This window comes from Ambystoma mexicanum, chromosome 7q (genome assembly GCF_040938575.1).
Source record: "Ambystoma mexicanum isolate Mex_15411 chromosome 7q, UKY_AmexF1_1, whole genome shotgun sequence".
In the NCBI taxonomy this organism is placed as follows: domain Eukaryota; kingdom Metazoa; phylum Chordata; class Amphibia; order Caudata; family Ambystomatidae; genus Ambystoma; species Ambystoma mexicanum.
This window is the reverse complement of record NC_090941.1, coordinates 304763231-304790705: the sequence shown is the minus strand read 5'-3', so window position 1 is coordinate 304790705 and position 27475 is coordinate 304763231. Positions and strand designations below refer to the sequence as shown.

General features: G+C 49.2%; 1 protein-coding gene across 1 annotated transcript in view; it reads left to right on the top strand.

Moving 5' to 3' along the window:
• The first annotated feature begins 4513 nt into the window (after positions 1-4513).
• CLN5 (CLN5 intracellular trafficking protein) overlaps positions 4514-27475 on the top strand; it is a 199612-nt gene continuing 176650 nt past the window's right edge. The window contains exon 1 of the mRNA XM_069639382.1: positions 4514-4785. Coding sequence (XP_069495483.1) covers positions 4634-4785 — 152 coding nt within the window. The 5' untranslated portion in view covers positions 4514-4633. The remainder of the gene's footprint in view (positions 4786-27475) is intronic.

The following is a 27475-nucleotide window of genomic DNA, read 5'->3' as shown; positions in this document are numbered from 1 at the left end:
ATTACATCCTCCCTGTCCTCGTGGTCGTGATGGATCAGTGCAGCGGCAGAACCGTCGGTTCTGCCAGTGAGAGCAGCCCCACCACCTTCTGCACTGTCCTCGGAAGTTATAGCGTCAAGCTGCGCTTCTTGCCACGCCACGATTCTCTGGATCATTTCCAATTTAGTGCCTTGAGAGGAAACCCCTCTCTCCGCACACATCTTCTTCAATGTTTCAGATTTCGAAGCATTTAAGGTTAATAAAGTATTCGTTTCCATACTGTTGATAGGACTATGGCCTTTTTAACGTTATATTCAATACTTTACTGCGTGTCCTGGTTGGAATAACCTGAAAACGCCTTAGCTCGTGCGCAACACTGGATACCTTCAGTCGTATCCCACCGCTGTACACCAATTTGTTAAGACGGATTTCTGAACTCTGTCCTGGTGGCGCAGAAGTTCAGAAGGCCAACCTAATTACTTGGAACAGGGTAACCTCTGGACAAGCCAGACCAATCAAGGTAGCGATCGCGGCGGTCAAGACTAGGTCTCAAGAGGGGTGAGGGTGACTGAAAGCCCGCAGTGAGCACACAAAGCAAGAGCGCTTACAAACTACTCCAAACAGTTGTTTATATCAAAAATAGATACACATTTATTATAAGGCCTTGAAACTAATAACCACAGTAAAAGCAGCAATATACAACGATATTAAACCAACACATACACTATCCACCCAATATATATACAGAATACACAGTTTCACAGCATTAGCAGCACGAAATATGTTATCCACCTGCAGGGGAAGGAAAACAGGCAGTGCGAACCAATGCGTGTGATATGTCCGCCTTCTGAGGCCCCTAACTGGATGGTAGTCCAATCCCTACGAAGAGTGGAGCCTAGCGCTCAAAAGTACCTGCACACGCCGGTGCCAATGGGCAGAAGGTGAAGCTCTTCGGAGGACGTTGGACAGCTCTGTAGGGTGCCCTAATGAAGGAGAACACGGTCCGCGACTCTAGCGCAGCCTCCACTGTGAGGCAGAAGTAGGGCGCGAGTACGGACAAGGGGTGCTGTATTTACAGCGGGGAAAAGCAAGGGGCACTGCAGGAGGGCGACCAGATCCTAGCTAATCTACTCACCGGTCCCCGAAGCAAGCAGGCCCGAGCTTCTCCTCGATAGATGCAGCTTCTGGCAGGTTCTGAAGAGCAGGGAACGTCTCGTCGTCGTGCAGAGTAAAAAGACGTCCCGATCGAAGAATCCTGCACAGTTTTGTCGCCACGGCAAGGCAACGGAACGGCCGGGTGTATTCAAGCCAAACGAGCACCGTTCACCTCTAGCTTAGGGTTGCTAAGCAAACGAAGCGTGTGAGCGTGCCCCGGACTCAGAATACCACCCAACCTGTCGGCGATTACAGAGCAGGACTCCTTAGTAAGCTGGTCAGTCAACTGGATGGCCCAGAGACACTTCCGAAGGCTTACGGCAGGAGTTGATGCAGGTGCCGGGAATAGCTGGTCCTGCTATTCCAATAGGTCGAAGCGCCAGTACAGGCCTTCTGGTTCGATCTTAGGTGGAAAGGGCTTCACCGGACGACAGCAATGAGGAGCAGAAGTTCTTCAGGGGGTCACCAGCGATTCCTCGGTCCAGCCTCGTGTTCGCAGGATACTTGGCTCCTGTATCCCTGGGTTCGTAAGAACTCAGGAGATCGACCTGGTAGTGGTGTTTCCAGCTCCCTCTTATCCACGGTTCCCTTCGCGCCAAAACGGAGGGGAGCCAATGGGAGATCCGCTCATCAACACACATACCATACGTGGACCAATCACGGACCACAGTGGTCCCAGGCATTCACACCACCCTAGACTCACTGGCACCCAGGATGTGTATTGGGACCAGACAGCCCAGCCCACATCCTGGGGGCACTCAAACGACATGTAGAAGCCCGCGAAAGCAACCGTGTTTCGCGGGAAACTACATGCCCAAATAAGGAAGGCCCCGGGTCGCCTGACCCGGGGGAAGGTAAAGGGAGCAAGACGGACAGTGGACGAGACAAAGGAGCCTCGTGGTCCGGCCATTTTGGGTAGCCGGGCCACCCTTTTGTGTTCGCGGCAAAAAGGTGCTCAGAACGGCAAAAGGAGCTCAAAATAAACCAAATGATCGCTGCCACCAGCCCAGTCCCTGAATGACTTGCACCGATCCAAAAACCATCCTACAAGAGTGTCTAGGGTCTGTAGAAGGCTAGAGACCCAAGAGAGCTGTAACTTAGCTTACAGTGCCCTCTTGTGTCGTGTTGCACTAAAATGGCGACACGATAAAAGAAACTACGGGAAACAGCGTTCCCCGGTACTGACTGTCTTAAGGGCATGTCAGTTTCCCCGTAAGAAAGGAGCGAAAGCCCAGAGGAGTACGGCAGAAGGCTGCACTTCTCTGGCAAAGTCAAGAAAACAGGTTGAAAACAATAGCAAAAAGTTTAGGGGTTGCCTCATGGAAGGAAAGTTCCCTACAATAACGAAATCTTTCCTAACAATTGCCACCGAATTATGTGTGGGTCACATGGTGTTGCTAGGTCTGAAAAAGATCCGGGACTACGCTTATGTCGGGACTGGCGGGATTTGGGGCTAGCTGTAGCCCTTTGGTTGTAGTCCCTGAGCTTCTATCCGGGGCTACAACCAAAAGACCAGGCGCTATAGCCCCCTTACGCCTCTCCCAGCAACGTCACCAAAACAGAATTTTGAAAGGCATGGAGCATTTCAGTATGCATATCCGTTAATGCAAACTGTGTTTCAGGCACACACACTTTATTTTAAAAATCAGTACCCCAGTTTTAAATTTCCTGTGTTTAACATTGTTTTTAAAGTAGATTTTGCAAGTGCATTTCTACTTCCTGATGTAATGATGGATCATACTTTAAAGGGCCTCCTCATGCTAGCGGGATTATTTTCAGATCACTGGTCTGTAGAAAAGTTCAGCTGTTTTTGCACTAAGGCCCATTATGCTTTCCTTCCCATAAAAAGTGCTTTGAAAAACTGCCACAGTTCTTTGACAGTGACATTTTTTGTGATTATAAAGTGGATTTCATTTCACGTTTTCTGCATAAATAACCCAAGAAACCTGTTAAACAGACCAACAATTTTCTTTATGAATCAGGTCCTGTGTTTGTAACAAATTGTTGCAGCAACTGGGAATGACAGTGTGACAGGCCCGGTAGGTTAATAATGCGAATGACAGACTGCAAATCAGAAATCATCGCACTGCCTCCATATAAGCAGCAACTTGTGCCGAGTTGAATCACCGAGAAAGCTAAAGATATCCATGGAAAAGGAACCATCGAACGGGCACAAAGATGTATCCCAAAGTACCTGGAAGTAATTGAGAAACAGCGCAATGCGTGAAAACTGTCTCACAGTATTGCTTGCACGCCCCCACCAGAACCTCCCACCACCGTGGCAAGAGCTCCACACCACCCTAGTTGACAATGTTATATTTTACCATGTTAACAGGGTGTGCTACGCCTATATTATGTGGGATGAGAATAGCGTAAACAGAATATTTTTTCTCTTACCTGACTGAGAGTGAGTCCGGTCGTCCAGACAGACACTAGTGACTCAACTTAGCTGAGGCACTGGCACTGCCCGAAGGATCACGGCACTTGACGCTGCAGGCAAACACTACCAACGGTGCGCCCGGGTCACGTGACTGCCCATCTCAGATTTTGATTGATGACAGAGGCGTGCGCCTCGCCAAGCGCACGCCTGTGTCATCAATCAAAATCTGAGATGGGCAGTCACGCCCCCAGTGCTCTGGGGCCTCAGGCACAGGCCTGAAAATCCGTAGTGCAACCACGAAAGTCGGTAGGCGGTAGGACTGCTTAAAAAGCGGTATCCTACCGCCTAAATCGGTAGGGTTGGCAAGTATGGTCATTGTTATGGGAATTATTATTTTTGAAATTTTAAAAATCCTACATCTTTTTGGTCACAGAATGTTGGCAAGTATGGCTCTATAAAAAAGAGCTTAAGCGTAAGTGCTATACAATAACATATTATCATTTGGCCTTGGACTTCTGCTTGGATTTACAGTAATTTAGTGTACTTAGGCACAATGCTATTTGATGCCACTTCCTGTTTTGTCAAGGGGTGAAAGGTCCTGTTTCATCGCTTCCTGGGATATCACTTTGGAGTGGGGTCAAATGACATCCCTTCTGGTGATATCATCAGAGGTCAAGGGTCGTGAGGCGAGGGGTGGGCCACTTTTTTTTGGGTGACCGGGCCTATTTCTTGTCCCAGGCCGACCCTGCCTCCATGACAGGCCAATCGGAGACCCCCTCCAGTTCTGCCCACTGTGCCCTTTCCGTTGCCTTAAATCTGCCACTGATATCTACGTGCACAAATAATAGATTACGCACAAAGTGATGTTATTTCCTAGAAGAGGAACGGATTCATAATGTACTAAATCAGAGACAAGTTTTAACGTACACAAAATGTAGGAATTACACTAGGTGGCAGCAAAAACCATTAAAAATGTGTAACATTTCCTCGTTCTAACACGTGACTTGCTCACTACTAGTCAGCTGATTCTGAGGACACGGGACCAGATGAGACTCTTCAGATGGGTGCAACAAAACGCCATCATCAACAGATATTTGGTCTCCTTTCGACGTTTGGTCAATGAGTGGCTGGCACCCGAGGGTGGAGATGCGTGGCGCTAAAGTTGTGCTGGCTGAGTCACTGTTGTTTCTGACTGCGGCCGCTGTGTGTCGTGCAAGATCAAGAACTGGAGAATATTACCAGCAGCAGCATGAGTGGCCAGTGCCCTACAAGTGAGTGCATAGAACACCCCTTTTAAAAGTGAAACTTTTCATAGATCTTGTTCTTATTGTGGCCTTTTGCTTTGTAAAACAAAAGACAAAAAAGTGTGCTGCAGCGAAATGTTATTTGATGCCTGCTGCTTCTTTCTTGCTCTTACATTTCCCCATTAATAGGCCGGGAGAGGGCGCTATGGTGTAACATGTGCTTTTTCTACTGCACATTACTGAGTGTTTTTTCACGTTATGTTAATCTCTATATCTATATGTATCTTTATTTCGTGCAGGGGTCTGCACCTTTTGCTCTCCAGATGTTTTGGCAGCTCTCTGCTGTTTATTGCCAGTGGTTTTTCACCAGCTTATAAACTGCGGAGAACTGCTCATGCTATTGTGCTTGCTACAACTCTATTGGCCTTCATCATATGTTGTCATTAGATCGGTTGTCCCAGAAATTTGAAAAAACGAATTGAGAAATGACCACATTTTTTGTGTGCGAATAAACAACATTCCTACTTGCTCTTTGCCCCCCACCCCGCATCGCCCCCTACCTTATCTAATACCTGTGGTGTGTGACCCTCCCAAGTGTGTTGCCCATTTAAGGGGAATGTGTCCCTCCCCTGTGTATTGCCCTTTTATATAAAAGGAGCCGCTGCAGACTCCAGAAGAGGAGTGACTGAGCCTGTGTCTCACTTCATGTAGGCCTGCAGGCCTACCAGTGGAGGCACAAGCGTGCATGTCCTGATACTGTGGGAACCTCGTGCCAGCACGGTGGCAGAGGCCCTCATGGGCATGGCTGACTGCGCACACACCCCTAATGGTGCTGGAGTCCTGTAGCACTACGGGTCCTGCCGGATGTCCAGGGAGTGGTGTCATGTGCCCAGTTACTTCCGGGTCATGTGACACCCGGAAATAAAGGAATCACCGGAACTGGCGTTAGAACGCCAGTCCGGGTTTATGCAGCCGAACGTGTGGTCGCGTCTTCCTTTGAGCGCCGCGAAGCGCTGCGCACTAGGCCAGGCCCAGGCCAGGCCTACCCACGAGGTCGGGCCCCGCACACTAACTGGGACCCGACACCACACTGGCGAAAAAGGGGAAGAAGAAGAGCCTGTGAGCAGAGCGAAGCCGTGTATCAACACGCGCGGCATCCGAGCCTCACTTTCACACCCCCAACATTCTAAAACAACACGCAGGACGTACAGAAACTTTGAAAGCCTCGTTCTCTGCCCCCAATGTTCTAGGAGCATCGCGCTTGGAACAAAGTGGCTGCAGCAAGTCCCGCCTCATCCAAGAAAAATTTAGTTTTTTTTAAAAAAAAATAAATAAATGTTTTCCTATTGAACATTTAAATTATCAGAAGGCACAGCCAAGCCAACAAGGTTAACGGAAGACACCACTGCGAACCAAGGCCACCACTCAGGCACCCAGGCACCTGCATCACTGGTGAGTTAAGCCCAATAAGCCTGCGTTTTGGCTGCGCCCTCACCCCAGAAACGCAACATGTCCAGTGGAGAGTCAAGGCCCTCCAGGGCCAACACTAACTCGTCAACCAGAAGGAGCATCACCACAGATCACCCCGAGCCAGCGCTCACCACGCTCATGTCTCCGTTTGACCCATTCCCCACTGGAGCAGTCATTCGCTGGGAAATCTGGCTACAACAGTTTGAAATGCACCTCGACGCAAGAGATATCACAGTACCAAAGAAGAAACGCACCTTCCTCTTGCTCAACATCGGGGCTGCCGCCTTACGCCTGTTCAACGCTATCCTAAACCACGGAAACGACTACGATGCTGCAAAGACTGTGCTCACCAACATGTTCAAACCAGACCTCAACCCGGACTATGAACGCTTTCATTTCTGCATGGCCAGGCCGTGAGAAAACGAGACGGTTGATAAATTCCATGCACGCGTACGCGAAATGGCGGTCGGCTGCGAGTTCCCCGACGAGGAGTTCGCCATCCGCCTCCAAATAATCAACGGCATATCCTCGGAAAAACTGAGGAGAGCTATCCTCTCAGAGAAGAATGTACGCCTATCCCGCATCCTAGAAATGGCACGCCTTTGTGAGCAGACGGAAGACCAGGTAGCGGTGATCGAAGCGGCGATCCAGAGACTTCCACTCGACAGCCCGAAACCAAAGGAAGACATTGCAGCCATATCCAGACACCGGAACACTCGTGTGAAGCCTGAGCAAAAGGCCCACATGCTGCAAGGGAGGGACAAAGCCTGCAAATGGTGCGGCGGCCCGTGGCACAAAGGTGAGTCCTGTCCCGCATGGGGGTCAACCTGCCGAAAATGCAACCGCCTCAATCATTACGCTGCAGTCTGTCTAAACCTGCCGAACCGAAATGACAGAGAGCCAACTTCGCGACCAAGGCAAGAGCGCCGGAAAAAGTTTGCATCCAGAGAAACTCCATACCAGCCTAACAGGCAAGGAAAGGCCAGAGCCGTTGATCACTCCTAAAGATCCCCGGACACAAGTGATAGCGACGACAGCGATGACAGCGAATCCCCGATAGGAGAGACAAAGACAGACGGAAAAGAGGGAACAAGCGGATACACCGGGTGCACCTCATCTCGGCCGTTGAACCACATCGATCCCGACAACGGAAGAGACCATCATGCACGATCATCGCCAATGGAGAACCACTAAAAGTAGTCATCGACACTGGCGCAACAGTGAATGTAATGCCAACGACCGCATTCGGCAAGCTCCACCGAAGCCCAAACTCAATGAGAAGAAGGTCCGGCTATACGCCTATGGATGCAAGAAACCCCTACCGGTGCAAGGATCCTTTAAATCAGACTTTGCTCATAACAACACCAATTGCCGGGCACACATATATGTCGTGGATGCTGGCTGCGAAAAGCTGCTAAGCTGTAAGACAGCGGAAAAACTGAAATTAATACAATTCACTTTCAGCCTTCAACACAAAGAACTCGACGGCCTACTAGAACAATGCCAGAAGATATTCCAAGGCATCGGATGCCTGAAAGGCTGAACCATCAAGCTCCACATAGACCCTACCATCGAGCCGAAAGCTGTACGTCACCGACGGATACCGTTCCACTTGAGAGAAGCAGTGGAGAAGGAACTAGCTAAGCTCGAGGACGCAGGAATAATAGAGAAGACATCAGGTCCGACCCCGTGGGTGTCCTCCATGGTGGTTGCCTAAAACCCCAGCAACCCAACGCGGTACGAATCTGTATCGACATGAGACTTCCCAATGCAGCCATCGGAACAGAGCGCCACATAACTCCAACGATAGATGAACTCATTGTGGACCTCACAGGAGCAACAATCTTTAGCAAGCTTGACCTCAGATCCGGCTATCACAAGCTCAGATTAGCCAAAGAGTCGAGATATATCACTACATTCTCCTCTCACCTTGGTCTGAGAAGGTACAAACGGCTAAACTTTGGGATATCGTCAGCCGCAGAGATATTCCAACACGAAATCCGCAAAGTTCTCACCGGCCTAGAGGGAACAACGAACATTAGCGACGACATTCTTGTGTACGTATCCAACGAAAGAGCGCACCACAAACGCCTGGCAGCAGTCCTAGGCAGATTGGAAGAAGCCGGTCTGACACTAAACGCAGAAAAATGTGAATTCGCGAAGGAGGAACTATGTTTCTTCGGTTACAAATTCAACGCAAAAGGAGTGTCGCCGGACCCCTCTAAAGTTAACGACATAAAGAACACCAAAGCCCCTCAATCGGCCACTGAGGTGAGGAGTTTCATGGGGATGGCAACATACTGCGCGAAGTTCATTCCAGACCTTGCCAGCATCGCAAGCCCATTCCGGGAACTAACCAAGAAAGATAAGAAGTGGGAATGGACACCCGTTCACCAACAAGCATTCCAACAAATCAAGGACACCTTATCGGCCTCCACAACTATGGCATTCTTTGACATAGAAAGACACACCGAACTTCTTGTCGATGCCAGCCCAGTCGGCCTTGGGGCAGTATTAACCCAAACAGACAATGAAGGCAACGTGTACCCCATCGCATTTGACAGTCGGGCACTCACCAAACCAGAGCAGAACTATGCCCACATTGAGAAGGAAGCTGTTGCTATCCTGTGGGGATGCCGACATTTTAAAGTATACCTGCTGGGCAAGCAAGCAAAAGTATTCTCGGACCACAAGCCCCTGATCCCAATATTCCGAGGATCGGCTCCTCACCCACCAGCACGCATTGAAAAATAGATGCTGCAGCCTTACAACATAGAAGTGGACTACCGCCCAGGGTCGGACAACCCAGCCGACTACCTGTCCCGTCACCCGCGGCCCGCCACTGATGGGGAACAACGCCACGCAAAAGAAACAGATGAACACGTATGTCATGTAGTCGCCTGCGCCCGACCACGGGCCTTGACCTTACATGAAATAGCAAGCGAGACGGAAGCAGACACCACCCTGACACACAATACCATGGCCATCCAGTCAGGAAACTGGAAGAACTACCTCGCATCCATGGTCCAACGCACCACGTCTGCTCAAGCCAAACTTCGGGCGGTATTTGGGATCCGACATGAACTCTCAGTTGCCCCCGAAGGTGTACTCCTCAAGGGCCACCGGATCGTGCTACCCGCATCACTAGAGGAGAGAGCCCTCAGGCTAGCCCACAGCGGACATCAGGGCATCGTCAAAACAACGGCATACTTAATGTCCAGAATGTGGATGCCCAACATACGACGAGTAGTGGAGCTGGTGGAATCCTGAGCAGCCTGCCAAGCCTCCAGGAGGGCCGAGAACCCAGAACCCATCGCCAGCGCCCCAAGAAGCAGCAAGCGGTGGGAGGCAGTCAGCATGGACCACTGTACCATTGCCGGCGAAGAATACCTACTCGTTGTGATCGATGAATTCAGCAGGTATCCTGAGGTAGAACACGTGGCATCCACCAACGCGGAGACAACGATCCTCACACTAGAAAAGATCTTTGCAACACATGGGATCCCGACAAAAGTCAAGAGCGACAACGGACCATCGTTCACCAGCCAAGAGCTGCGCACATTTTTCAAAGACATAAATGTAAAACACAAGCGGATCACCCCAAGATGGCCCCAAGCAAACGGTGACGCTGAGAGGTTCATGGGGTCACTCAATAAAGTTATCCGCATTGCCAAAGAACGAGGGCTTCCATGGCTGAAGGCAGCGTATCGGTTCCTGAGGACGCACTGACAAACTCCACACTCCTCTACAGGAATCAGCCCTGCTGCCCTCATGTTTGGGGTACCCATACAGGCAGAGCTCCCGATACACCCACAATGGGTAGCTCCGGAACCTGACATCCCAGCTATGGATGCTATGAGACTGAGGCGATAATGAGCAAGAGAGTATTGCCAGGCGAGCCAGCCACCGAGACCTAACACCAGGAGACATCGTCATCGTCAAGAACCGGGCGATCCCCAAGAAAATGTCCCTCAATTTTGAACTCCAACCGTGGACAGTCAGTGCCGCAAACCACAGCATGATTACCGCCACCCGAGGGAGTGAAACAGTGACAAGAAATGTGTCGCACTTCAGGAAGGTGCCACCGGAACTATGGGGAGAGAGCCCGGTGTCCCCGAGAGGAGAGCGGGCGACACCTTGCACGCCCGAGACCAAATGACACCCAGAACCTATGCCACCCCAAGAGAGGCGGAGGCACCCCACCAACAAGAAAATAGGACTGAACCCGAGCGCCCAGTGGCAGACAAGCTGGAGAGGGGAAATCCCTGATACCTCCTAAGAGAGAAGCTCAGACCGTCGTCCCGCCTCCAGGGGTATGTGGTGGACGGAGTCTACCTTCAGAAAACCCAGCCAAGATAAGGTCAGAGTGGCTCAGAGTGTACGGTACCCGTTATAACATGTTTGTTGTTTAACTGTTGTGAAACACCTCCAAGTTGGAGAGGAATGTGGTGTCACGTGCCCAGATACTTCCGGGTCACGTGACACCCGGAAATAAAGGAATCACCGGAACTGGCGTTAGAACGCCAGTCCGGGTTTAGGCAGCCGAACGTGTGGTCGCGTCTTCCTTTGAGCGCCGCGAAGCGCTGCGCACTAGGCCAGGCCCAAGCCAGGCCTACCCACGAGGTCGGGCCCCGCACACTAACTGGGACCCGACACCACACAGGGCAGGCCCCCAACCCCCACAGGCACTGGGCCTGTCGTGTGCTGATGTTTATAGTACTATGGGGGCCTGCCAGATGTCAATGGCAGGCCACCCACAACAATATCCTTACCCCACCCCATACCTATATTTTAATAAAAATTTACCAACATTTTGGAAAAAAGGAAGCCAGAAGAATGTTTTAATTTCTTCCTCATTCTTTTGGGATACATCATTTCTATGGATACCCATTAGATTAGGTTTCATGCTGCATTTCAGCAGCAGCCCAAAGGATCAGGTGATGTCTCCCTGTCGGCCTCTCCCTCTTTCTGTGTGCACCTAGTCTGTATGCCCCTACTCTCTCTGCCCCTCGCAGTTAACTCCACCCACTAGCATCAAACCATGTAGGTGCATGACCTGACGTGAGAATCCGTACTGTGATGTGGGGCATATTGGGTGCTCTGCTGGGTCAAGAGGCAGTGAAACACACCCACAGCCATTTGCTATCTTACTCGCGCTCCCCTCCGTTTTCGGTGCTCATGCGGTTACTGTATTATATCCCTGCCTACATACACTTGCGTTATGACGCCCTCTGTCGCCTTTGGCAACACCAGATCCCTCCCAAACTTGAATGAAAAGAACAACGAGAAAAGTTCAGTATTATACTCAGCTCACAGTTTGTTGGTACACTCCATGCAGGACAAACCCTCAGCTTCATGGATGGTGAGGGCGCTCTTGTAGAGAGTAATGAGACTTGCTCCCTCTGTTGGAATGCTCTCAGATTTAAAATCTTCCGGCAGACTGGCCCTTCCATGGAGAGGTTCTTCTCTCAGACTTTGGGCTGCGGCAGCTACTGCGTTGCTGGAGTCTTGCTCTGTGCTTTCTCTTCCTCCAGGGGGCTCTTCAGGGGTCAGTCTTTTTGTTTTCTCTCCACATTGTGTGTGGTATTTAGAAGTGTGAAGCGTTTCGAGTCACTGTTTCATTTTCTTGGCTTGTAGTGATCCTCCCATGTTCATTTTCTACTATCGTCCACGGACCGGATTCCAAGGGGAGTAATTTTCTTCGGGGCAACCAGTCCTTTACTAGTACAATGTCCCTGACGTTGAGGTCACAATGGGGCGCTCATCAAGCAATGCTCTCCTTCTCATTGTGGGCTTGCCTTGTTCTCTCTACTTGATCCTAGTTAATTTCTGGCACAGTCCAATTTTGGTGCCGAGGAAGTCCCACTTGTATGGACACCCCAAACATCAATCAAGGCTGCGGGGCTCACTTCTGTTGATGAGTGTGGGTCTGTGGTACGACTGGAGAACCCGGTAAACCTCTGTTAGCCAGGGGTTCTGTTGATCTTTTGATTTCAGCACCACCTTGTTCAGGAACGTCATAAATCGTTCAGCATCACCCTTAGCCTGTGGCCAACACAGTGCGATCCGGTGGCGGCGCACATTCAGATTATCAAAAAACCCTTGTAGTTCTCTACCTTTGAAAAACAGCCCATTGTCGCTCATTATTTTGATGGGTATTGCATGAACTGCAAAAATTTCTCAAGAGCTGTTATGACAGACAGCGCATTGGTGTACCTCACAGGCTCCACCTCCGAGTATCTGCTAAATTTGACAGCCACCAGCAGGTAGGCCTTGTTGGCTATGGTGAAAAAGTCTATACTGTTTGCGTCCCATCTCATCTGGCTGTGGAGTAGGTTGGCAATCAGCTCGGGTGGTCCTTGACATTGGGAAGACTGGCACGCTGCACAGGACCCTAACAGTGCCATGACTTTCTGCTGTATGTTCGGTACCCACACCCTGGATTTTAGAAATGCCAGTCTTGACAATCCTTTGGTTGGCTTCATGGGCTAAACAAAGCGGCCACTCTTCTAGTGTTGCTGGTAAGACAATCCAGTGGCCTTTTAATGTTGTGCCTTCTGGGGATATTGAAATGTCTTGTCAGATACTGGATAGGCCCTGTAACATCTCCTGGGCTGCGGCTTTTCGATGTGTTATGACGGCTGTCAGCAAGTTCTTCCAGTCACCAGATGCTATGGAGGTTTTTGCAAGCTGCAGACAGGTGTTCTGTGCTGTTTCATCTACTATTTCTTGTAGCTTCATCGTTTTTGGTCTAGCACACGCCACTACATGACAGACATGTTGATCTGTCTCCTGGGCGGCTTTACATTCCGATTATGTTGGTGGCCAGGGATTGCAGGATAGATAGTCCACCGGATTGTCAGCTTCCACCCTGTAATATCACCTCAAATGTTTGATGGCTGCAGTTGTAACATCCACCACTCCAGTCTGGCAGGAGGGTGTAGTGCTGACCCTTTAAATATGGGTATCAGCGGTTTGTGGTCAGTTTATACCTCAGCAGGTGTCCAATAAGGCATACATGATAATGTGTACACCCCCATTGGACAGATATTTCCTCTTTTCCGATGTGCGCATAGTTTTGTTCAATTTTGGTGAGTGCTCTGCAAGCGAACACTATGTGGTGTTACTCCCTCCTGCTCTTCCTGTGTGAGGACTGCCCCCAGACCAGGCCATGGTTGTTCCGGTCATAAGGGAGTCTCATCTTTCAGACCGCCGCCGCTTGTTTATTTCCCCGTTCCCAGGATGCTTCCTCACATGTCAGGTCTCTTAGAGGTGCTGCTACTGTAGCCAGGTCTAGGATAAACCGACCACAATATGTGGCCATTCCCAGGAAGCTTCTTATTTCTGATGCAGTTATTGGAGTAGGGGTTGAGTGGGGGCCGTGTTCTGCTCCTTTGATGACAGCCACTTTTTTCAAGGTCTGTGATACTATGTTGGTGTTAAAAACTTAGCAGAAGAACGCAAGTTCATTCCTTCCAAACTAGCATTTCTTGTGACAGAAGAAACAGATTGTTCAGAAGAATTAAGACCACAAAATTCTGAGATTGGTGAATATAAGATTGACCACATGCTTTTGATCACAAATAACGATGGGCGTGGCTAGCAGCTATGAAGTAAGGTCGCAAGCCCTGTGAGCTCCTGCCTGATCCAATCAAACTATTAGCCCAGCTACCCTAAATGTTTTTGAAATCCTCATGAAATCTCATTGCGACGGGTCCTTTTGCACGGCGCGACCAGGTGGAGGTGCAGAGAACACCTCAGCGAAGGTGCAGTTGTAAAGCCGAGCCATGCCGGCGCAGGAGTGGGACGGAGATGGTGAAAATGGTGCCAGTGGCCTGAGTGGCTGATTTAGGCAGCGGCGACGTGGGTAGCCAGGGCTCTGTGCCAGTGCCTCTCACGGCTCCTGGCCCACGGCGACTGGAGGAAACCTCTACGGGCATACCTAGCAGTGCGTTTGTTGGCAGACCCGGCCCCCGGTCTGTGCCTGCTGCTTGCCCCCCCCTCAGACTTCCTGCCAACGGCAGCCAAATGCTGCACTTGTTGCTGTGGAAGCCCCGGACGGAGGGGGTCACCCGCCCCCCTGATCCAGCACCACTGAGCGAGCCCAAGTAGGAGCAAACTCCCTAGAGAGGGGCCCGTGAGCCACCACCAGAGCATTGATGACAGCAGGGTGGTGGAGGCTGCTGCCGCCGCCCTCTGTGCACTCCAGTACAGAAGCCGCAGCGCAAAGAGCTGTCCCTGCGCCTGGGGCCTGCCTTTCATGCAGCTTGCAGGAGAGCCCGGGATGCTCAATACTTTCCCCTGTGATGCTGCATTTTGTACATGCCTGCTCTGGCAAATGCTGGGCACCTGTGAACTGGCTGTGGTTTGGGCACACTGTGAAGATACCGCCGCTCTACAAATTGCGCATTTCTGCAGTGTGCATGCACACAGTCTATCGTTCAATGCAGCTGGGGCTCAGATTACCTATTCCATGTGTGATACGAGCTGAGGAGCGCTCGGGAGGAGCACTGGTGTTGGATAGGCAGTGTGCGGGAGACAGATGGCGGTCTGGCCCAGTGGGCGCTACAGTGAGGGAGGCAAAGGGCTAGTACCCCTGAAGTGGGTGACCCGCTGAGTGGGCGGACGCTGGGCAGCCATGAGGAGGCCAGTCCTACCAGAGGGGGCACAGTGCTGGCAGGAGCCTGTAGAATCCTGCTGTGCATCGCTTTCGCTCCAAGGTGTGCACTGGTGAACACAGTCCCTAGCACCATGTCCACAAATTGGTTGGGATAAGGAACACAAATCAGCTAGGCTCTGCTAGAGAAACTGGGTGCAAGATTGTTTGCTGGTGCAGCGTCACGAGAGGGGATATGCTGGACACATGCCTGACAGGCAGAGTAAGGGTAAATCTAGGCAAACTAAGATGTAGACTTTTGCATGCAAGGAGAGGGGTGGCAGTGAAACCCCTTATAGATGGCCGTGCCGCACAGCCAGAAGCCAAGGCGGAGGAGAACCTGATCCTGAAGGCCATTGCAACACTGCGAACAACCCTGTAGAGGGGAATTGATGAGGTCATGATAGATGTGGGGCTCCTGCGACAGGATGTTTGTCCACTGGTGGACAGGGTGCAGACAGTGAAGATGAAGGCTGATGAAAACAGGCAGAATATAGCTGGGGCCCTGTCCGAGGTGCAGGAGTTAAAGCTAAAGGTGGCTGCGCTGGAGAGCAGAGCGGAGGATGCTGAAGGATGAGCTCAGCGGAACAATATAAGAATACTGGGCCTGCCGGAAGGGGACGGAGGGCAGGGACCCTACAACATACATGGAAAACATGTTGCTGCAGGAGATTGGGACAGGGACCCTGTCGCAGGGGTTCAATTTTGGAGCAGGCCCATAGGTCCCTAGCCAGATGACCCCCGCCAGGATGCCTCTGAGACCATTGATCGCAACGTTCCTGAACTATAGGGACAGGGAAATGAAGCTGGCTTCCTCCAGACATAGAGGGATTATTGCAAGAGGGTTCACCAAGATCACAGTGTACCCGGACAACATGCTGAAGGTGCAAAGGGCAGCTTTTGGACCTACGAAGGCAAGACTACGACAGGCGGGATTGATGAATATGTTGATTTACCCAGCCAAATTAAAGGTACTGCATTACGGCACTTCCCATTTTTACAACAGCACATAGGGGGTGCAAGCGTCGATGGACACGATTGGAGCGGCCCCCCTCAGGAGGGGCAAGCTGGTAACCAACGATGAGCCGCACCGTGTCAGATATGCCTGGCCTCAGGTATCCGTAGCAGGGCTGAAGGCTATTTGCAGTTGGCAGGAGGCGGATACGGCAGGCCTTACCGGAGATGAAGGACCATCACACGCTGTCTCTGGGGTCGCTTTTGGGCGGTCCACGGCCAGGAGCCTTGCCCTAGTTATTGACTGTTGTTCTGTACTAGGGGTGCCCGTTAGGGGTACCCTGCTGCTACATGCGAGACTGGTGGGTGTGGAGGGAGACACTGGTTAAGCATGAGAAGCAACAGAGCCTGAACGGCCTAGGAGCCATTTGGTATTTGTTGGGAATGTTGGGGGGTTTTGGGGAGGTTATACGCTGGGTTGAACTGTATGCCAATCTGTCCTGGAACCTGCAAATTAGCGTCAGTGCATGTGTGCTTTTGAATGAGGAAATGTTGCTATGCTTGGGCCAGATGAGAGGGAGGGGAGAGGAATCACAGCAACTTTAGAACCGGGTGGGCCAGACCTGTGGGCACTGTTTTGAAGTGGGTATACAGGATGGGGAGCTGTTGGGGTGGGGGCGAGTGGGACGCCCGGGTGGGGGAGGGCCTCCAGGACTGTTATGAGTGACATTATAGTTGTTTCCTGGAATGTGAAGGGGCTCAATAGCTATATCAAGCGGAACAGGGTACATGGGTATTTGCTAAGCAAGGGAGTTCACGTAGCCCTCCTGCAAGAAACGCATCTCGTGGCAGCCAAACAAGCCACGATTTCCAAAAAGTGGGGGGACTGTACACGGGTCAACGTATTCGGCATATGCCTGTGGTACACTGGTATGGGTGGCTCCCTCAGTGCCATTTAGACCATTGGAAGGCAAATGTGACAGTGAAAGCAGGCTGACTATAGTACACAGGTTTCTGGAACAAAGGGAGGTTTGCATCAACAATTTGTATGCCCCTAACCAAAATGCTGCCAGTTATTTTAGATCCTTAGGCCCCAGGTTGGTGCCATATAGAGGAACCCTTGGCTCTAGAGAGGGATTTTAATTGCACCTTGGACCCGGTGTTAGACAGTTCGGATGGCGAGCATGGGAAACGGGCGTCACCAGCTAAGGCGCGGGAGACATTATTGCGAGAGTTGGAGATGGATAATATTTGGAGGCAGCTGCACAGGAATAATAAAGATTACTCCTTTTACTCGAGTCGGCACGGGGTGCATACACGCATCGACTACATGTTCATGGGCACTGACACCCTGGGTGAATTTATTGCAGCTGATTACAGGGCAAAGGTCCTCTCAGACCATGCGCCTCTTGTGGTGACGTTGCGGCGGACAGCAGGCACACCCCCAATCCCGACATGGCGGCTGAGAGCAGAGGCACTGCTGGATGAGCAGTTCTGGACCCACATGCGAGATGGCATAGAGGAATTTTTTAATCTCAATGAAGGGGGTGTAGATAGCTTGGGAACTCTGTGGTAGTCCTTCAAGGTGGTGATGAGAGGGGAAACAATTGCAAAGATGGGGGAGGATACGGAAAGGCCTGTTGCAGGATATTTCTAGCGTGGAAGCACAGATGGAAGAGCTGGATGGTGTGAGAAACCAGAAGGTGCCTTACCAACTAGTCCCTGGGGATCTTTCATCCAGGTGGCCAGGACACGGCCATCTCTTCTGGATCCAGTTCCTGGGGTGGACCAGTACTGGAGGATCACCTGGATGGGCGGTCTTCAGAGAGTGGGAGTGGGATGCCGGATGGTGAGACGCGGTATCCCCTTTCCTGTAAAACCTTTTCCTGGTCCTACAAGGTAGGATACTTGGGAACTCAACCTCCCCCCCTTTCCCGACAGAAACACTTTCACGCTGACAGCTCATTGTGAGAGAAAACTGACTAACACCCGAGCTGTATGCCTGACATGTCCCAACACAAGGGTCAGGCAGAGTCAGGCAGAGTCAGGCAATTACTGATAATTACACATACCTGACTTCCATCACACTTCCCCACACAGATAAAAGGCGGAGCATGAAAGCACACTCTGAGCAAGGCAAAACACACGAGGAAGCAACAGTTCCGAGATGGCAGTTTAATATGTAGAGAAAGATGGCAGGACCAGAAAAGGTTGTAAAGAGGGAAGTGCCCTTCACCTTTTCAGAGGAGAACCTCTACTTTCACAACCCCTCGAGGATAAGAAACATAAGACCTGGAATTAAAACTGAAGAAAGGTGCATTGTGTGTCAAGTACCCGGGGCCCTCCCACATCGATAGCAAAGGCGGGGAGGAGTGATTGCCACTGTTGTACTGTCCTTGGCTCCCACAACAAAGCAGCACCAGTAAAGGCAGCATAGCCGGTGAGTCAGCGAGACTGATAGCAGACCAATCTGTGTTAGAACCAAGGTTGCAAGCGGCAACATTGTATGAAGAAATCTACAAAGAACAGAGTGTGAGGTGTATGTGATGTGTGACCTGAATATAATTATATATCTAAGAAGTGACAAAACGTTTGAAGCCAAGATAAATACCATACACAGAGTGGTCCGACACCACGTGGGTGCTCATTCAAAGGTCTCTGTTGGGTATCCAACTGAGAGTGTAAAATTGTGAATTCTGAAATCGAAGTGGTTGTGCAACGGGTCAAGCTAAACCCTGTGCACATTCGAAAGTCTTTGATAGTTAATTACGAACTGCAATTGCTCCGAGCCCAGCTGAGGGAGACTAATTGTGGAAAGGAAGGATCTGAGCTCGGCTGAAGGGAATCCAGGGTGAACCGTGAGTCACCCGAGAACAGATATGCTGTATGCATTGGAGAAGAGGATCTGAGCCCGGAAGAGGAGGATCCAAAGTAAAGATTGTTGGAATATGGGATCTGAGCCCTGCTGAGGTGGATCCAGGTTGAAGAGTGATTTTCCAGACTTGAATACTTGTAACTGAACTTTTTGTTTGTTTTGGTACATCAGGCCCTCTGAATCAAGAGACTTTGATAAATCAAGAGACTTGGGCACAGAAGGCCCTGATGTTGGTAATGGAACTGTGTCCTTGTGCCAAAGAAGCCCGCGAGTGTACTATGCTCGAGTGAACCACCTTGTCCTGTGCTGAAAACGTGGGGAAGGGAGGCCAACAGCCTGAACATCCTAACTATCCAGACTTATCATTTTTGTGAACACTTCTTTCTTTTTTATAAACATTACCCCTCACTATTTGTATTTAGCTGTAAGAACTGGCAATATGATTTTTAGTATAGGTTCTTTTTATTTTGATTTAGGATTAGATAGGCATTTATCACACCCTTGTTAAAGTTCAATAAACACCCTTGATCTGTGGTCACTTGTGTCTGTCTTACCTTGATACCATGCCTTTCTTACAGTGGGAAGGGTTAACAAGCAGCTGAGTGCAAGAAAAAGTTGATCAAGCTCTGGCAGGACTGCACAGCGGCTTGGGAGCATTTGGGCAAGCATGACTATGGCAAATACATGGAGAGAATTCATCTGACCAGACATAAACCAGGAAGGCTGCCTGCATGGCTGTGTCATGCAGAGGAGAGAAGGAACATGATGTGTTCCATTAAAGACGAGTGTGGGGAAGAATGTAGAGCTCAAAGTGAGATCTTTAGTCGGTATTATCAGTGCTTATATACCGCTGAGGAGGGGGGGACAATGCCAGGGACTTAGACGATGTATGGATGGAAATTGCCTTGCCTCGTCTGGAGTAGGAACAGGCAAAAATGCTGGTTGTTCCGTTCACGGTGGAGGAGTTGAAGGCCACTGTGCGCATGCTGCCCTCGGGCAAGACGGTTCCCGGCAGAATTCTACCGGGAGTTCGCAGGAGAAATCGCACCACCCCTCTTGCGGATGCTAGATGAGGCATATGAGGTGGGCTGGCTGCTAGCAAGCCTCAGAGAATCCTTTAGAGTGCCGATACTGAAACAGGCAAGCCACTGCAGGAGTGCGGATCGTTCAGACCGCTCTCGGTGATCAATCAGGATTGCAAACCTCTCCCTGCAATGTTGGCAAACGGGCTGAGCAGGGTAATTGGTACCTTTTTATACACTCCGACCAAACTGGTTATATCCCTGGGAGGAACACATCCTGGAAACTGTGCAGGCTGCACCATGCCATAGATAAAACCAGGGAGGAGGAGGCGGAACACACAGTGGCCTCTCTCGATGCCATAAAGGGATTCGACTCATTACGATGGGATTGGCTACATGCTGCGCTGAGGTGCTTTGGAATGGGGCCACGTTTTGCATGATGGTTACACTTACTGTATGAGAAGCCGCAGGCAAATGTGAAAACAGCGAGACATATCTCAGAGGCGTGGGAACTTGGCAAGGGAACTAGACAGGGGTGTCCACTCTCACCCATGTTGTTCATCTTGGCGTTGGAACCGCTGGCGGCCTTTCTTAGAGCTGACTTTAGGGACGCAAGCATACCAATTGAGGGGCACATGCACGTGGTTTGGCTGTATGCAGACAACATGCTGCTTTACATGCAGGACCCAGAATCCAACCTACCTTACATAGTAGACGTACTGGACAGCTTTGCAAGGCTATTTGGCATAACCATAAGCAAAACTAAATCAAAGCTGTTTCCCTTTGGCGGGTCTGGCACCACTGGGGCAGCAGCACCTGCTGAATTTAGCGATACAGTGGGCGGTGGATTCCTTTCGATACTTCGGTGTGGATATTTACCATGACACTGAAATGGAACATGAGGCTAATACACTGAGGGCTCTCTGCGGCATCTTGAAATCGATGGGGTGTTGGCAGAGGCTCCTGCTATCCATGATGGGTCGCACAGCACTGCTTAAAATGTTTGTGTTGCCACGTCTGCTATATCACTTTGTGAATATACCGTTTGAGATCCCGGGACTGTTTTTCTGCAAACTTGATTCAGTAGTGAGAGGGTTTATTTGGGGGCAGCGGGGGAGCCGAATATCGCTGGGTGCACTTAGGAGGGACCATAAGGAGGGGGAATTAAGCTGTTGCATTTTGAGGCATACTATCTGGGCCGATAACGGCAGATTGTAGTGACCTGGCTGGCTGACGAGGTCTCCCTCGACACTGAGCTGCTACAGAGCAAAGTTACACCGTTTTACTTGAGGGAGGTACTCTGGGTGACTGGTGGTGATCGAGTGGGAACATCTGCCTTGGTCACACTGGGCAGGAAGCTGTGGGATAGATTGTGGAGGTTGGTGGGCAAGCGGGACCCGTATTCTGCCAATGTATCACTAGCGGCAATCAGTGGGGGGAGTCGGGAGGTGGTTCACAACATTAGACTACATTGGGAACCAAACAGAGTCATTACTCTGGGCGACCTGTGCAAGGAGGGGCTTATGCTGGGCGTTCCTGAGCTGATTGAAACCTATGGTATATCGAAAGGACAATTCTTGACATACAATAGGGTGACTAAGGCGGTTGTGACTAGATGACCGGATATCGGTGAGGGATTTGTAGGGGATGACAAGCTGGACTGCCTATATGAACTGACGGAGGGGGACCATGTAATTTCTAGGCTCCTTACGTTTTGATAATGGACTCCCTCTGGAAGTCGGACCTCACAGTCCGGGCCAAACGGGAGGATGAGGTAGGTCTGGCCTTCATGGATGGAGAATGGGCCAGGGTAATGATCTACACGTGAAAGGTAGCTAGGAATGCCCATTTAAAACAGCTATTTATCACACACAGAGCCTACATGACCCCCAAGGGCCATTTCACGGTTCCCAGGAGCGGGAGAGAAGAGCTGCCCAAGATCCACGAGCACGTCTGTGGACATGTTTTGGTCATGCCTGGTAATCAGGGTGGGGGGGGTTCTGGCAGGACATCATGAATAGGGCCTCCAAGGGAGGGATAGCAATGCTTGAGTCGCCACCGGTGGCATGCCTGCTGGGTCTGTTTCCGAGGTGATGCGCAGTGGTGCATGCAACGAAGATGATAGATCTCATCTGCATTTTGGCAAAGCGTAGAATGGCGCTGGCTTGGAAGTCTTTTGGGAGTCCCCAAATTGAGGCATGGTGGGGTGACCTTTGGAAGTGGACAGAGGCGAAAACAGTGGTGTGGCACAGGGTGGTGCACACGGGCCTAAGGGAAACCAGCACTCCTGACACAGCATGGAATGCATTGGTTCAGCAGATGTTTGCACCCTCCAATGATATGCCACTGTGAGGTTTGTGTTGCTAAGTAATAGGACTGAGGGCACGGTAGTATGCACGATCAGGGATGAGGCGGGTGAACAAGTAGTTTTGGAGGGAGGTGGCAGGGGTTGGCATGCATTTGTTCTGTTTGGATGTTTAGTAGTTTGGGCTCTTCAGCCTGGTTCGGCTGCACGTGGGTGGGCAAACACAGGCTACGATGGTGTTACGGGGAACATCAGACACAAGTTTAAAAGAAAAAGACTAACGGGTCTCTTGTGCATAGAGACATTGATGGCACTGTGGGTACTGGGACTTGAACATTCACCCCCACAGTCTTTGTTTGGAAAGCATTCAGCTGGTCGTTTGTTGCGGTATATCTGCAATGTATCGTTTATTTTGTTGAAAATGCTAATAAAGAGAATTTAAAACAAAAACAAAAAACACGAATTTAGGTATAATGATACCGGCACAACTAAAGACAAGAATAGAACATGAAATATACTTATATTTTGAATAGAAAGGTGTTCTTAGATTGGTGGACGGCTATCACCAATGGAATGTAAGGTCCAATAATCGCACTGATAGTATAAGTGGTTTAGGGTAACATCACGTTCTTGGGTGATGACGGAGAGCAAATAGGATTGTGTTGGACAGGATTAGCACTAAGACACTATTAGCAACTACTTGAGCAATTTAAGGACTTAAGTTAAAAAATGTTAAGAAAGTAACCATTGCCCCATTTTTTTCTCTCTTTGTCTCCCTCTGCCCTTCCCCGAACATATTCCTCTCCTTTCTTGGCCAAATCTGGTATTTTAATGGTTGGGATTTTAATGGTTGGGTTAAATGTTTTTTGCACTTATCTGTTTACCAATTACAATGGTGAAATATGGGTATTTAATATGGAACTATTATTGTCATTGATATTTTGACATAACTATTTGTTGTGATAATACCAACAATGCATTTTGGTTTTGTGTATGAATTGGTTGTTCAAATGTACTATATACTATACAAATTGCACATATTAATGAACGTTACGGATTTAGAGACACGGCACACCCCAGACCAGGACTCTTTCTACTGGCCAGGGATGCGGCGCACAATAAAAACGCTTTTAAGTTTATTACATTCAGATTCTAATTTTGAGAAGCAAGCCAACCCGTCTCACACCCCCTTGACGTACACCCCGTGTCGCAATGGACCATGAACCATGTGTGTAACCGGTGTGTAACCATATTACACACCGGCATGGACCATATTACACATCGGCATGGACCATGAACCATGCCGGTGTGTAATAATAAAATATTTAATTATTTTTAAATTAAAATCAGATTCAATATAGGGCAGCAATCACCCGTGTGGTGATAATTATACAGCAAAATGATAGGATACACTTAATTTAACTTTGTGACATCAGACACAGTAATGCAAATATGAATGAAAACCATGTGAATACTTTTGAATGGGGCAACTGTTATGCATCCCCCCTGCAACACCCCCTCAAACCCCTGTAAACCAAGCTTTGTGTGGGTGGAGAGGGGCAGCAAGGAGTCAGGTATATTAGGCAAAAATCTGATTGAAAATCCGACTTACCATCCCTGAATGGGAGGCCAAAATCGGATTGTACGCTTGAAAAATGTGCAAAATGGCACTCAGAAGTAGTTATTTTGCATGTGCGGTTCAATGAATAAAACAAGAATTGCTGTGACTGTACTAAAGGAGCAAGAAAACCTACAAGCTACAAGGCAAGGCACTAAACAACATGCATACATGTTAGGAAAATGAACTTTGGGAAGGAAAAACAGTGCAGCAAAAATCACATGTGGCAAAATTGCAATTTCTTAGTTTTCACCGGTTTAAAATAGCAAAACAGCTTAGAAAATGGGCTAAACAGACAGAATCAAAAATCGGTTTTACAGATGGGGTACCAAGGCCCATAACAGGTATGATACTAAAGTGAAAGGATGACTCTGGAAGGGTGACAGTATGGGATTCTTTATAGGAAGGAAATCAGATTTTAAACGGGAAACACTTCCACAGGCAACTCGGTTTTGTTAGAAAAAGGATTTGTTCTACTACTACTATATTTTAGTGGCTAGGTATTTAAAGAAAGACACGGTACGTGAGGAGGTTAATTTGCAAGGTCAGCCGATTCACGCCGCATTTATCTCTATGGGAAATTAATTTATTTAAAATGGTACTAGGGACTTAAACAACGAACTGAAATGATTTGGAAAGAATTGCGCTAACACATGGAGACTAACACAGATGTTTCTGAAGACAGGATACACAGAGGATTCTGACAATTTAAGAAGTTACTAGGGTACTTATAGGATTGTTATAGGATTGGACATAATACAAGGTAACAGAGCAATGGATGCAGCTTTTTGGTTACTGGGGAAGGGTGAAACTTACAAAAAGCACTTGAATTGGGTTGTTTGGACAGCTAACTGGGTCTCTGGACAGCGGGACAAGGATCTGGTCACTGCGCATCGGCAAGGCTCTCCTTCAAGGGAACAGCGCGGCAACCGGGGTCTGGTCACAGTGGACAGGGGGGTGCATCAGCTGGGCAAAGACAGGTCTGGTCACAGGATTCTCCCAAAGGGGTCTGCAGCTTTTCCTCCTTGGATTATTGGGATTTTTGTAGGGTTTAATTCTGGATAAGTGGTTCTGCCTGGATCTGCTATCTCTGGCCTGGAGTCTTGCAGGGTGAATGTGGAATGTCTGGATCACTGGATTTTGAGTCTTGGATTTTTGAATGTCCTGAATTTTGAATGTCTCCTCCTTACATAGGCCAGATGGCATCAGAGGATTTTTACTATGTGGGAGGAAATAACCGGGACATGCCCCTAAGAGTGGATAGGTCAGGCTGTGGATGTCACCGCCTCCCTGTAAGCAGATTGGACCCAGGGAAGGGACATCAGTTTTAGTGTGGGTGTTTTTATGATGTGCTTTGTTTTGCCAAAATCAGTTATGACCCAAAACGCTTATATTTACAATTGTTATGCTCCTGAAAATCAGATGCCATATTTTACAAGGAGTATGCCATTCCAAACCCCAAGTTTGTACAATGCTGTTCTGTCCTTCTAGCAATGTTTCGCAATTTCTATGGAAAATATTTCCCCTAAAAATATACAAATGGATACACAGGAGCCTATCAATGTTGGACATATTTGCATTTATTTTTTTACATCTGTGTCACGTACGCTTTCTTCAGAAATGCCCCTTTGATGCCGTTCACGTCCCCCCCATGCTAGGATAACCCACATAGTCTTGTTTTAATGGTGCGAAAATCACATTAAAAACCATCATAATTTTTCATTACTGCATTTTTAGATTACTGAAATAAATGTCTTAATATAAAAAGTCTTTTAAATCAGGTGGGCAGGCTTTGTTCCCAAAGTGGGCAGTCCCTTTCCACCCCGTCAACCAAATGTCTTTCATCGGGCAATCTTGCACAGGGGTTGCCATGGATTCTCCTTTGAAGTATTTCAGTTTGAATGCTGTTTTTTCACACTTCTGAGGCAAACACAGGGGTTAGATTCCTCCTTTGTTCTTAGGAGCATCTCTGCCATGCAGTCTGAGACACCCTGTAATTATCACACCTGGCAGTATCAAAATCACGGGGAGGTGCGAAATCTGGCTTTTAAGCCAAACTGATCTAACAGGAATGCCTGCCTCAGCGAGGCTTTTGAAGTTCTGTTCGTAAAGAAAATAAAATACACAGAGTTAAATATCCCTATATTTTTGCAGCTTTTCTTCCCCCAATGTACAGTTGTGTTTCTGGGCATTTTACAGTATTCTTTCCCATTTAGCTTCCATCATGTCCTTTCATTTCTCTGCAAGGCAAAGTAACACGGGTTCATTTTATTTTTATCCATTTAACAAAATGCGTTTTTTCTCGCATTTTGCTGTCTGAAAGCTTTCAGAGCTCTGGTCAATTTCCGTACACAGGGATATGTTGAAGAAATGGGTTCTTTGAAACTGACACCAAGGAAAGGGAGAGAGAGAGCTTCTTTTGAAGAGCTTTGCCTGTGTTTATTTTGTTGCAAAAGTAAACGCTTGCCATACGGCCTGAAATTAATTTCTGTGCTCTTTTACTGATGTCATGATGCCTGCCCCCAGAGCACCGGGACAGGCCCAGCACCCCCGGAAGCAGGCATCATGCCCTCGGGAAAAGACCTAGCGGCCCCTAATAGGGGCTCTTTGGACTTTGTCCTGGCGCCTTTGGCGCCAGGCTCATATTGGACATCAGTCCTGGCGCGAAAGGCGCCAGGCTCATAAAAAAAGGTGTTTGGTGCACTTACCTGACGCAGACCATGCTGCATAAAGCCTCAAACCAAATGAGGCTTTGGAGGGACTACTTTATTAAAGGAACTATTTTACTTGGGTGGGGACCGTGGAAGAATACTTCCCTGGAACTTCTTCCAAGGCTATTTAAACCACGCCCGGACTGTCACACGTGCTTCGCGTTGTTCTGCATCTAGCAGCTGGACGCTCACCGTGCCTGACCCTGCTTCTGGACTTCTGCCACGCCCGCCTGCATCCTGAAACACCTGCATGTGGAGAAGGAGAAAGAATTGCACAAAAGAAGAGCCCTTACCTCTTTCAACCTCGTCCAAGAGTCGTCCCGTCGGCGATCCTGAAAAGGAAAGACTTTCATTTTAAAAGGTCAACTCACCCGTCGCTGCCGCGCCGCATTTCACTCACCTTGCTGCCAGCCTCCATTGCCAGCGGCGCTCGTCCGGATTCGCTGCATCAACCCGGCACCTGGGGAAAAAAGGCAGAAAACAAAGGTGAGAGTGAGAAGAGCATAAGGAAAGCCAGAGCTTCCATTTAGACTTACCTGTATGGGTCATACTTCATTTCGGGTCTCTGCCGCATACAGGCACCTGCAGACCCCGGCCCCTAAGGGGAAAAGAAAGACAGCGGAATTAATGAGAGAATGAAAAGACATAATAAAGACTCTCATTAAAGACTTACCGGAACTTACCTCTCGTTTCGGGTCTATGCTCGTTCAGCATTCTGACCCCGGCCCCCATGGGGAAAAAGACATCTGCATTAGCGTTTAATATTGCACTCAGAGGAAAAACATTCTTTGAACACTAACCTGAGCATTCTTCATCGTTTTCATCGCTCTTCTCGGGATCCACGTTCTGCACCTGAAAGAAAGACAATAGAGACTTTTTATTCTCGGACATTAGCAGAACCAACATGGATGTATGAGAGTGAATCCAGTGAATTAACTGGGTTTCAACGCGCCCCTGCACCAGAAGCAGGAAGGAGAGCTCGCCATCACAAAACCAAAGGTGAGATTCTAGGGGAATTACAGAAAGGGGGTTCGTTCAGGAGGTGAAGGGAGTGGGAAGCTGCACATTGCCCCGCAGATCATTAACACCCCTCCCTTTTCACATAC